This window comes from Drosophila willistoni (assembly GCF_018902025.1).
Source record: "Drosophila willistoni isolate 14030-0811.24 chromosome 2L unlocalized genomic scaffold, UCI_dwil_1.1 Seg168, whole genome shotgun sequence".
Lineage (NCBI taxonomy): Eukaryota > Metazoa > Arthropoda > Insecta > Diptera > Drosophilidae > Drosophila > Drosophila willistoni.
In genome coordinates, this window is record NW_025814047.1 from 4,337,596 (window position 1) to 4,349,683 (window position 12,088).

At 35.1% G+C, this 12,088-nt stretch overlaps 1 protein-coding gene and 1 non-coding gene across 13 annotated transcripts in view; both read right to left on the minus strand.

The window, feature by feature from the left end:
* The window catches only part of LOC6640790 (heterogeneous nuclear ribonucleoprotein L), a 146,011-nt gene that overhangs the window by 42,490 nt on the left and 91,433 nt on the right, over positions 1 to 12,088 (minus strand). For 3 of the 12 annotated variants that reach the window (XM_023174968.2, XM_023174961.2, XM_023174962.2), the window contains exon 5: positions 11,179 to 11,250. The exons of 6 other annotated variants lie outside the window; for them this stretch is intronic. In XM_023174968.2, coding sequence (XP_023030736.1) covers positions 11,179 to 11,250 — 72 coding nt within the window. The remainder of the gene's footprint in view (positions 1 to 11,178; positions 11,251 to 12,088) is intronic. 3 more of the 12 variants (XM_023174963.2, XM_015178651.3, XM_015178650.3) reach the window with 1 other exon arrangement.
* Positions 11,670 to 11,741, minus strand: Trnae-uuc. The gene has a single exon. It is a non-coding gene; the product is annotated as a tRNA-Glu (tRNA).

Sequence of the window (12,088 nt, forward strand, 5' to 3'; positions counted from 1 at the left end):
CCGATGACAGTTGCACAATGTCGCTGTCACTCGTCTCAATGTGTACGAGTGTGTGAGAGTATGTGTTTCTGACAATGCGGCAAGACAATGCCAATTTATAAATGTTGCAAGTTGCAACTAACAACCATATTTCATTACGGTTGACTCTACATGAACCCAAGGGCCAAATAAATTATGATACATGCAAACAGTTAGTAGCTCTTAGAATTGCAATTAAAGACCTGTCAAAGAGGTAAACCCCCCAAATTGGCTGAGAACTTTTGTTAATTCAATTTGGGCGTATGAGTGGAATGCAGAGAGCATCTGTACTTGTTGTTTAAATTGACTTTTATATGTATTTCAGTTAGATTTTTAGGCTAATATTGGAAGATATTGCAGTTTAATCTGTTCTGCAAAATATGTTAAGCTTTATTTGTGTTTTCGACGAGTAGTAAATCGGTTTAATTTTTTTTAAGCGAGATATAACAAGACAAAAGCATAAAGATGCGTAAAACGCAACTAAATAATCTATATAAAAGCTAAAAACGATTTTAAACCTAAAATTTTACCTTTTATATAAATTAATGTACATATAAATTTAAAGTATTCAAAACAATATTTGACTCCAGTGTCTGCCTAAAAGTCGAGAAAAGCTAACACAAGTGAGCACATAATTGATTTATCGAAAATTTCATAGAAACTTAATGAAACTTTATGGTGATTTAGAGAACGAAAACTAAAATTGCCAAGTGTATCACTTATCAAATTTATTCACATGCCTCATCTATTCCCTAAAGACATTAGGCAAAAACTTCCATCGATAGAATAGAATTGCAAGAAAGTTTAATTAATCGCTTACAGAATTATATATACAGAATATACATATACATATGAGTAAGTCCTTTACACACTTGAAATATATATATATTGTTCTCTCAAAAAGGCCATCATTGGACATACTCAATCAAGCTTTCAAGAATTATATGAATGCCTGCCACACACTAAAGCCGCACTCAATTACACGCACTTACAATGACAAAGACGTTGATGATGATGATGATGACCAAACCAGATGGGATGAGATGAGATGAGATGGGGAGATGAGATGACAACCAAATTGCTGGGCGATACTTTTGCACAACAAAAGTCAAGTAAGCGACCCAAAATGGCCATTCTGTCAGATTGAGATCAATTTTCGACCCCGGAGGATGCCAATGGAACAACATGTTGGCTGTAAAGTGCCAAAAAGCGCCAATTATCATTGCCCAGACACAGACACAAATTGCAATAGACGAATGAACACACCACTATGACAGAATGAGAGCAAAAAAAGAGAGAAAAAACAGAAATAATAAAGCAAAATTATTATCTCTGACCAGAAATGTTTCCAAAACACAAGAGACTGAGTGAGGAAATAACAATGGAGCAGCAGGGAGACAAAGACGATTATGACAATTCTGATAGTCGATAGGTTGCTGCTCGGTTGAGGCAACAATTTGACACAGACCATTACCAATATGTGTATGTGTGTGTGTGGCAAGAAGAAAAAGATGATGATGCTGATATGATAATGGTGTGTTGATGGCTTTGTCTCTCTCTTTCGGACTGTTTGCTGCCCAAAGGTATCGAAGAGAAACACTAAACTATCCAAAAATCGAGCTGAAATAAGTAACTTTTCGTTTACAATCATGGCAGAAGCACAAAAAAAAAAAGAAAAAAGACGAGCAGCTGTTGCCCATCTAGCGAACGAAAATTGTCTGCACATTTATATACATATATATATTTATATATATACAACTATATTTCTTTTCTGATAACTTTCAAATGCAATGCCGCAGGCTGTTATGGCATAGCAATAATGCAAAACACAGCATGGATGGAACATGAATTGAAACCAACTAAACGAGAACAAGCACGGGAGGACGAAGGACGACGACGACGACTACTACTTGACGTTCAATTTTTCATAAAAGTTTCTTTTGGCAGCTGAAGCAACAGAAGCACAAGAAAAAAACACAACGCGGCAAAAAAGAAAGAAAACAGCATCAAATATATGACACACAATTCAAACTTGGGAATTGCATTTCATGTTCTTGAATTTTTGATAAAGTACTCAAAATGGCAAATGGTTGATGGCAGTGCGATGCGATGCTTGTTCCTAATGTGCGGTCGACGGCTTGGCTCAATGATATTTCATTTCTTTGGTTCACTCCCTAATCGCTTAATTCTTTAAACAGGCAAAGTCACATAACAATGTATATAGAAAGTTTCAGAGACATGAAATTGAATGTTTTAGTTCATGTTAAATAACTTTGCACAAGCAACATCAATAAAAAAGTCTACTTACAACAAAGGAACCTGCTGAAAAACGACAACAGCAAAAAAATACTCTAGACACTGAAAAAAACTAGATTAAATAAATATATCTATATAGTGCATTGACTATATATCATCCTATATCCATCCATGGGGGCTAATAGGGAAGGTTGATGGCAGTGCGAACCCAGACTGTTCTATATTTCAAGTTTCATTGTGAAGAAAATTCAGTTTCATTTTAAAATACAATTAGGAGTGCCTTTCCTGATCTTTGATTTGTATGCTGATCAGGTCATATTATCTTTCAGCGTATGCTATTATTATTAAAAATAAATTATTATCAAAAGTAATACAAAGATATTTACATACATAGAAGGCACTGACTTTTTTGGATTGTTCTAGACTTCATATTTACCGAAAGGCTTTTCAAAACAAAGTTGATAATATTTCATATAAAGAAACTATCAGAAATAGTGAAACAAATTTAGATGGATTGGAAATACAATTTCTCACATGAAACATATAGAAATGGCTTCTAGAATGAAAATGACTTTTGTTATTGCGACTCCAGAGGTCTACACAAAATATATAAGTCTACTTATAAGGGATTGTTACCTGAAATGTTAGCCCTGTAAATATTCTTTAAAATTTTTAAATGTTTATCTACAGCAACTCCTACCGAGAGTAATTCTAACTACCACTTGGTAACACAAGGAAGTAAGTTCTCAGCTTTCTCAAAAAGTGCTTAAAATGTAACTCACTTTTTGTTTTCTCTCTGTGCAACACTTGCATGAAAACTAAAAACATTTTCTATTACGGCACAGGAATGGGAAGAATGGATGAATGGCATGAAGGGGGATGAGATGAGATGGGGATGGGGATGGAATGGGTGTGGGAACTGTTCCCGGACCCGGTGGTAGTTGTAGCAATTGTAACAGTTGTAAATGCCAGTTGTTCCAGCAGACGCACAACTTCCGGCCTGAATGTTGGCCATTTTGTTTTAACAGCTTCCCACCACCTTCTCCACCATTTGGATTTGCGACCCATTCGAGTCACAGTTGGATTTTGCTGCTCCAACGCCATTGTCCCCGTCGACACACCAACCCGTGGGGGACAAAAAACAGAAAAAAAAAAACGGCTGGGTATTGTTCATGGAGGCGGCTTCTGGGACTTCTGGGCAGAGATTGGCACGCATGCTTTAAGGTGTGAATAATGGCGCACAATTGTGTTGAATTTCGGATTAGCTCAGCTAACACAACACACACTACACCACACACACACAGAGAAGATGGCCCAAAAGAATATAAATATGTTAATAATAATGAATTACAATGCATGGGCGGCTGAAGAGGGTTTGGAACAGGGTGTCGCATTCCCCAAAGTGAATGAAAACATTCGTTTTGATTACCACTCACTGCACACGCAGAATTTCGAGAGACTTGTATCGTGTGTGGAATGGGACAGGGAAAACTTATTATTTAATTTGACTACCGAAAAAAACCAACAAATTGAAATTTAATTAACCCCGCTGGAGGATGGTTGGATAGATGGATGAGTGGTTGGATGCCTGGATGGTTCGTTGGTTCGTCGGTTGGTTGGCATATGCAGCAAGACAAGACAGAAACCACAGAAAAATTATGCAAAAAAGCATCAGAGAGAAATTAAATAAGAGAAAACTGCTCCCGCCCCACACTCGTCCCCCGCAAATCAGATTAAAAAGTAAACTTTTTAATAAAAATCACTTTAGCATTTCATTTGTACGCGGAAAACAAGAAGAAAATGAAAAAAAAAAAAATAAACTTTGTGGTGAAATTAAAAATACTTTTTTTATGCAAAATCCAAAAAAAAAAAAAAAGGGAACAAACGAAAAAAAAAATTTGTTTCACAGCAAATAATGAAGCTTTCTCATTGTGGTTAAAAATGCGAAAGCAACGGAAGAGCACAAGACGATAGAGAGTAGGAGTAGTAGAAGAAAAAGAGGAGACTGAGAAGGAGGAGTAGGAAATGGCGGGGAGGCAGAGGCCAAAAAGCTACAAATGCAACCGAGAAAAATTCATATACATATACAAATACATTGAAATTTATTTGTATAATAAAAAATAAAGTGAAAACAAAAGCAAAAAACAAATTTGCATAGGAAGCAAAAGAAAAATAAAAAAAATCCGCTCAAAGGAAAAACTTTATTTTGGTTCTTTGCCTTGCCTCTAAGCTCATTGCACGGCGCGGAAAATGCGACAAAGACTCCGGCTAGCCGATTAGACATAAGGCGACTTTTTTTTAATACCCTTGCCAAATTGTTAGTTTTGAAAGTTAAGTTAGATAAGGAAAATGGGACACAGAAAGCAACATCAATTCTATTCTTTGGTTTAAAATATCGTCTAAAATGACTTAAAATTGAAATATTTAATACTAACTGACTATCTTCTTATGAAAAGAGAAAGTTATTTTCTTAATTTGATTGTCCATTATATGGTAACAAATTTGGAAATCAAATGGAAGACAAAATTGATTTTAGCAAATTGTCATTTCAGATGTAATACCACTAAAAGAGTAAATGGTGGAAACGTAAGCTTCCAAAATCTTTCAACTTTTCCGGTTTTAGTTTAAGCAAATTGCATTGCCAAAATTGGCAGGAAATCATTCTTAACCAACAGAATATACCCCTACTGGTTAAGGGTATCACAACAAAGAGACAGACAAGTCTTTGAAAATTAAACAAAAGAGTCCGCGAAGTTAGCGGCCCAAGAAAATGGGGTTGCTTGCTTACTTGTTTTCCCTCTTTTCTTTTCTTTGCAGTTTTTCCCAAAATCACCACACTAAAAAAGTGAGTCGAATATAATAAAAAGAAAACAGAAAAAAAGTCAAAAAGAAACGGATTCACTGAAAATTAAACATGAAATTGAATTCAGCCCATCATAATTTCCCCAAGGATGCTTATTAGGCAAGCAGCCAGCACGACGAGTAAAAAGAAAACTGACTGAACAGAAACACAAAGGCCCCCCAAGAATTCACTTGACGAGTGAAGCACTTGACTCTGGCCAGTTTATGCCTTCGACTACTACTCCTCGTCCTCCACCTTCTCCTACTCCTCCTACTCCTTGCTCTCTGACACTCGACATTGTCATAAGTGCAACAGAGAATTGTGCTACTGCTATTTGCTGATTAGGCATGGGAGAAACAAAATAATAATATTATTATAATAACAAAAACAAAGGTCAAACGGAATATCAACTATGCATGAACCCATTTGCCAAGAAAATTGTGTGAATTCACTCAAGAGCAGAAGTTTGCGTTGCAATCAAAAGAAGGAGAAGGAGGGACACAGTGAAAGGTCGACAATGACATTTTTCCACTTGAATAAATGGTGGCTAAAGCTTATAACAAACAAGAACATAAAGTCAAACAAAGTCTGCCAAAAGTATGCTTTAGAACTGCATTAATATACAAACAACAAGAGTTTGGAAATATATTTCAATCTGTTGATCATGAAATGAATGAAAAAGAAAACTTAAAAATATTTCATTTTGGTTTTTATTTTAACTGAAGTGCACAAATACACTTTAGTTCAAAATTCTGTTTAGAAAATTTCAAGTAATTCTACTTGATAACCTAATAGATTGAATGTATCCTTAATTGACTTGTGAAAATATTATTTATTATTATATATGGCACTTTCATTTATTTCATCATCAAAATTTTGCATATTGCTTAATATTATGCAGTTTCACACTCAATTTAATTGGCCATGAAGAAGGAGAAGGACAAATGCAACAAATATTTGATAACACGAAAGCAAACATATTTATTTTAACACGTGCAAATAGATATATGCATACATATACACAAATTCCGAGGGTGTTTGGCTTTGGTACACTACAGGGCAAAATAATAATAACTATATTGTTTGTCAATTTTTATTTCTTTGTTTTAATAGTTATCTGTTTCAGTTTTGAAAATTGAAATAAGTCAATGAGTGAAATGAAAATTTAGTTTCTATTTATAAGCTTTTTATTTTGAGATTGAAATAGATGGGAAATCAATGCAACTCATGCAATATCGGTTACAACCACGTCGATATCAGGAACTATCGTTTATCGGTGTACGTGTCATCTGTAATATTTTTGGGTATCTAACAAAATGCATGCAATATAAAAGTAAACTTGAAGTACCAAAACCAAAGAATTCCTTTTGAAATCCAAATAAAACCTAATTAAAGTCAATCCAGTTTCTTGGTACCTATTTTTTTGTTCAGCAGTGTAAAAACTGTGTTAAATTGTTCATGCCAGGGAATGCCACAGAGAAGCAGCATGGTATCGTCTCGTCTATATCCAAGCTGACCATCAACCCAAAGAATTCAAACAGAAACAACAACAAATAAAACAGCACTCTACCCATTGAGAAATGAATTTCAACGAAAATTCCAATGAATCCATTACATTACATTTTCAAGTTTTGCTATCCCCCACTCGCTCTCTCATGCTTTTATCCAGCACCACTTTCATTTCTAAAATCAATTGGATTCAACTTGTAAGCTAAAACCAAAACTAAGTAAAAACTTTATTCCCCTTCGAACCAAGAGAATAATAACAACAACAACAAGCTTGGCAAAAAGTATATAACGATATATATATATATTTGGCCAACAATGCCAAATGCCGTGGCCATTGCCAATTATCAGACAAACAGCAGGGAAGAAAAATTTGCTTGTGAAACTTTTTTTTGTGGGCTACTATCGAAAATCAACGAAATAGCTTCGCCCCAAACAAGAGGAAGATCAAGATGAAGAGGATGGGAGGGGCCCCAAAGAAAAACAACATCAAGGAGTAAAGCAAAAGTTCAGTCCCCCAACTACACCACATGCTCCACTTGAATTGGCATGGGGTTAGCTTATTGAAGGGTAAGGGGGAGATATAAATATGTAAGCCAAGCCATCATCATCCAGGCCGACCCCTCTCTCCGCCAAGTCGATCCCCAAGCCACTAATTGAAACCTAGGCAACAGGACTAAAGAACTTAAACTTTTGCGTAGAATGCAATTAAAAAACAGCAGCCAAGCATCAGTTAGAGATGGCTAGAAAGGAGATTGGAAGGAGGTTTGGACGAATTCCTCTTACTTAATCTTTGCATCAGTTTTGTGTCCCCAAAGCCCAATAAGACACACACAACAAACTGAGAAACCAAAAGAACAAAGTAACAACAAATAGAAAAGTTTATGCCTGGTCGGATGGCAACTGGTCTAATGCAAAAGCAAAGCAATGCTTAAAATCATTCTTATATATGTATATACGCACAAATTAAAACATTCGGAAGATGAGAGGGAGGGTTGGTGGGAATAAAAAATAAGAGTAAAGAATAAAGAAGATTTTTGTCTGGCAAAATTATGAAACGAATATTGCCCAGGGGCAGGTTACATAAGTTTCGATAACTGTGAGAGAAGGCAACAAACCACCACTAACTGTTTGCCATCACGATAGGGGTGAGAAGTGGTGGAGGAGGAGGGGGAGAAGAGTGGGGCATGGATATTTTAGTTTATAGTTTTTGTGGTTTTTAGATAATGCAAAAGTTGCTAACTAGGTGCGGCCTCCAGGCGTTGAGTTTCCTTCGTGTTTTCTCTTTAGTTGTTCGTTTTTTCTTTCTATTTTTCTCTTTATCTCTATCTCTGTCATTTCCATGTTTAAGGCGGGCGGCCTGAGCCAAATAAGTGAAAACTTTCTAGATCGATATAAGAACTTAACAAGAAACAACACATTATTTCATTATGACTTAAGGGATTTTCAACAGATAATTCATTTTAACTAAACACACAAATATATGTACGGAAACTAATTATACTTAAGAAAATTTGCATTCTTTATCTATAAAGGAATCTTCTTAAAAGTTCTTTTAATCCTATTCAAAGTTTACAAGCTTAAGTGACTTTAATCTGCATTCTGTAATCCAATGGTAATGGCAAAAATTTACAAAACCAAAATGCTATTTTCAAAATATAAGTAAAGTGCACTCTTTCAGGTGCTAAAAGCTTTATTTTTGATATATAATATATTTATATATTTATGATTTATAGAAGTCAATGAATGAGTAGTGAATGCAACTTATATCTTCAAAGGCATAAGCCATTGAAAGGATTATGGAGTAGTTAATTTTTATAATGAACTTATTACCTCAAAGAAATATTTTTTAAAGATTGTTTTAGGCAAGAGGAAATAATCCTTTTATGGAATCTTTTTTCGCTTTCTCAATATAGCAAAGCAAACAAATTATTACCATTTTTGATAGCCCTTTATATAAAATTGTCTACTTATTTGTCTACAAATCTAGTTGAATTGCAGAAGCTGTGTGTAAAAACAAGCTTAATACTAATATTTTTCCAAAGTAAAGTACTCAATTTGCACTTACACTTAACCATTTAGCCGCCCCCTTAGTGTTCCCCCTTCATTCTTCAATTTGGAAGGAACTCAAGAGGAGCAAATGGTATGAGAAAATGACAATTCTATATTTCAAGTGGTTGACCACAGTTATTAGCTGCACAATTTCCTTTCCTCTTTTTTTGGTGGGACCCACCCACACAATCGATTGAATGCGAAAGAGAATTAATTAATTTTTTACTTGGCAAACACAAAAATAGAATCGATTACCACATTTTTTTCGGACAGGGGGTAAAGTAGAGTACCCGTGACACGACTACACACATGTCCCCACAATAATATTGACCTAAGAGATGGGCCCACCGACCAACCGGCCACTCCTTACTCCTATTGCCTTCGGATTTCACTTTGTCGTCGTCCTTGGACGGGGTTTAATTTCCTTTTGCCAAAGCTCTTTCACCACCTCTGACACAATTTTTGCCGCCCAAACGGCAAACACTCAAGTCACATGTCGTGTGAATAGGAATTGTAGCGGAGCGAGTGATAGGCACGGCACTTTCCCTTATGGCACATGTCGGGTCACGTTTTAGGGCTCAAACATGGATGCGAAACGAATAGTGTAACGTCTGGTTCGATTATTTGTTGACTTAAAACTCGGGGCCAACCACTTGGCATTTGTTTTAGTTAATAGATTGCTGTTGCTGAGGCTATAGAAGAGGCCCTTTCGTAAGCTTTCCTCCTTCGCCTAGCTCTCATTGAATGTAGGTCGAGTCTGAATCGTTGTCGTTGACGACGCTCGTTTGGTTTGGATGAGGAGTCTAAAGGAAAGAGACTTTTATTTGCCCATGATCAAAAAGTTAATTAGTACAAGTCGTTTTTATTTAATTGCGACTATGAAACTTGCCAGATGGGCATGACAGAGATGGAGAGACACAGGAAGATAGAGATAGAGAGAGAGAGAGAGAGAGAGAGAGAAGCAAACAAAAAGTTGAACAAACTCTCACATGTGGGTACGAAATTGTAATGATTTTATGAGGGCTCGTTAAAAAATACACGCTCAAGTGCCAACAATTAGAAAACTTTTTCCAAGCAGGTGAAAAACGTGTCTATCTGAGAGTGAACGAACAAAATAAATGTTTTATTTTGACAGAGTAATGAATTTATGTTGGCAATTGATTAAATAGCATGCAGAGTTTAAGATAAACACTTGCCAGGAGGGTCTATCTCCCTATCTGAGTGAAAATGCTACAAAAACGAAAGCTATGAGCTTAATTATAGCAATGACTATCATTAATATTATTTAAATCTCTTTTTAATTGATAGTTGACCAGGGGGTTGATAGCTATCAATCTTTGTATAAAAATATTTATACTTTATTTTAAAAACTTTTTATCTTATAATCATCATGTTAGAAGGACATGAACTTTTATAGTTTGTGTATTAATTCTTCATCAGAAAGTAAATCAAGACAAAGCTACAAATTACCTTCAATAATATTTTGATATTTTAGTTAATTTTACTAAATTTGTTCAGGTAAAAAGTTTAGGTATGAAAATCCCTGATACCAAACGATTTTTGATGTCTCTCATAAGGCAAAGACTAACTGAATCGACTTAGATCCTAACACAGAGGGAAGAAGTGTCTTGTGGATATATAGACTCCAAAACCTATAGGTAATGGCGGTAATTGTCTGTTTTTAACCAAATATAACAGCTAAAAATTATAACTCTATAGACAGATTATAATCAGCTTTAATTTTAGTAAGAGATGACAAGCATTAATTCCAATTGAAATAATCGAATTGAATAGCTGATGAAAAGTAAACAGTATCCATGCAAATGATTGATTAAAAGACAACATCTTTAATTTATCAATCGATTAAACAATTTTCAAATTAAAAGACCTACAGCCATGGTAAATAATTTCTATTAGCATATCAAACGAATTTTTTTTTTTGGGACCACATTTCTCTCTTTGAAAGAAAAACATTTAAACCACAAAGAATCTTCTGTAGATGGCAAAGTAAAAGTTCTGTTAGCCAAAGAAAGCCTTTGTGAATAACTCTAAAAGAATTGGTTTGGAAAATTGTTGACAAATCCATTTAGTTTGATTAAAAATTGGCACAAAAATTTTATTGGCACCAAAATCAATAGAGTCCAATTGGGGGAATATTTTTCGTTGAGTCTTTTGTCAAAGAGGTAAAATATGGAAAATGAAATATGTTTTGTTTTATTTCAAATGCAAATAAACCAGAGCTAGTCCAACAAAAACAAGAAAGATAACTAACACACACAACCAAACAAACATACACAAACACACACAATTTGTTCAGCATTCGTTTTTTTTTTGTCTTCTGTTTGATTGTTGTTGTCTTTTTTGTTAGGGGGGTAAAGAAGAGAGGGATTCGTTTATTAAACGAAGGATATGAATGGATAGTGGGAGTATGGGGTTGGGATGGAATTGGTACAACATTTGTCAGCTAAACAGAAACTACAAATGAATAGGCGCCTTCTACTCACTGTAGGGCTGAGGTCGTGTACCGTAAAGAGGCTCCTGCAGTAATGGCGAGCGACCATTTCCAATATCCTTAACTGAAATGAGATAAGAGCAAATGGCAAACAATTTGCGCGTGATAAATGTTTCCACAAATTTGTACAATTTGTTGAATGGTTTGATTTGGTTTGGTTTGGTTTGGTTTTTGGTTGCTTGGACTGTTTGTTGTCTGTTTTTTGGTTGGTTGTTTGTTGTTTATTTGGTTGTTTGTTTGGTTGCTTGTTGTGTGTTTTTCATTTAAGTGTTTTTCTTTTTTTTCGTTGTTTAACTAAACTGAAACTGAAAAAAAAACGTTGAATGAACTGAGAATATTAGAATATATATAGTTAGATATGGTTAGTTATGAAAAAAAGAAAGAACCACAAAAAAAAACCAAAAAAAAATGGAACAAAACGATTCATACCAAAAAAGAATAGAAGAGAACAACCCATTTTATATTTATGTGTGTGTTCCTCTCTTCCCATACCGGGAATCGAACCCGGGCCTTCTGGGTGAAAGCCAGATATCCTAGCCACTAGACCATATGGGAGCTATGGATATGCTCCTAATATCATCATCATTCTCACTATGAAAACCGAAAAACTAATAAACAAGAATAACTCGTAAAAAGTTTCTCACCATGAGAAGAGACACAAGGACTGACAAAGTGGAAGGAGGAAGTGGGGGAAGGGGAGACAGCTTTTCCTATGTGAATTCTCATATATAAATTCAAATTCAACGCTGATATTTCTCACTCGTTCAGCTGCTGCTGTTGTTGTCCGTGTGTTATTCATTGCCCCTTGCATGTCAATGAATCAGTTTTTGTTTGCCATATAATAAAATAAAAATAACAGAAACAACAACAAAATATATATAAACCATACGAGAGAGATAGAG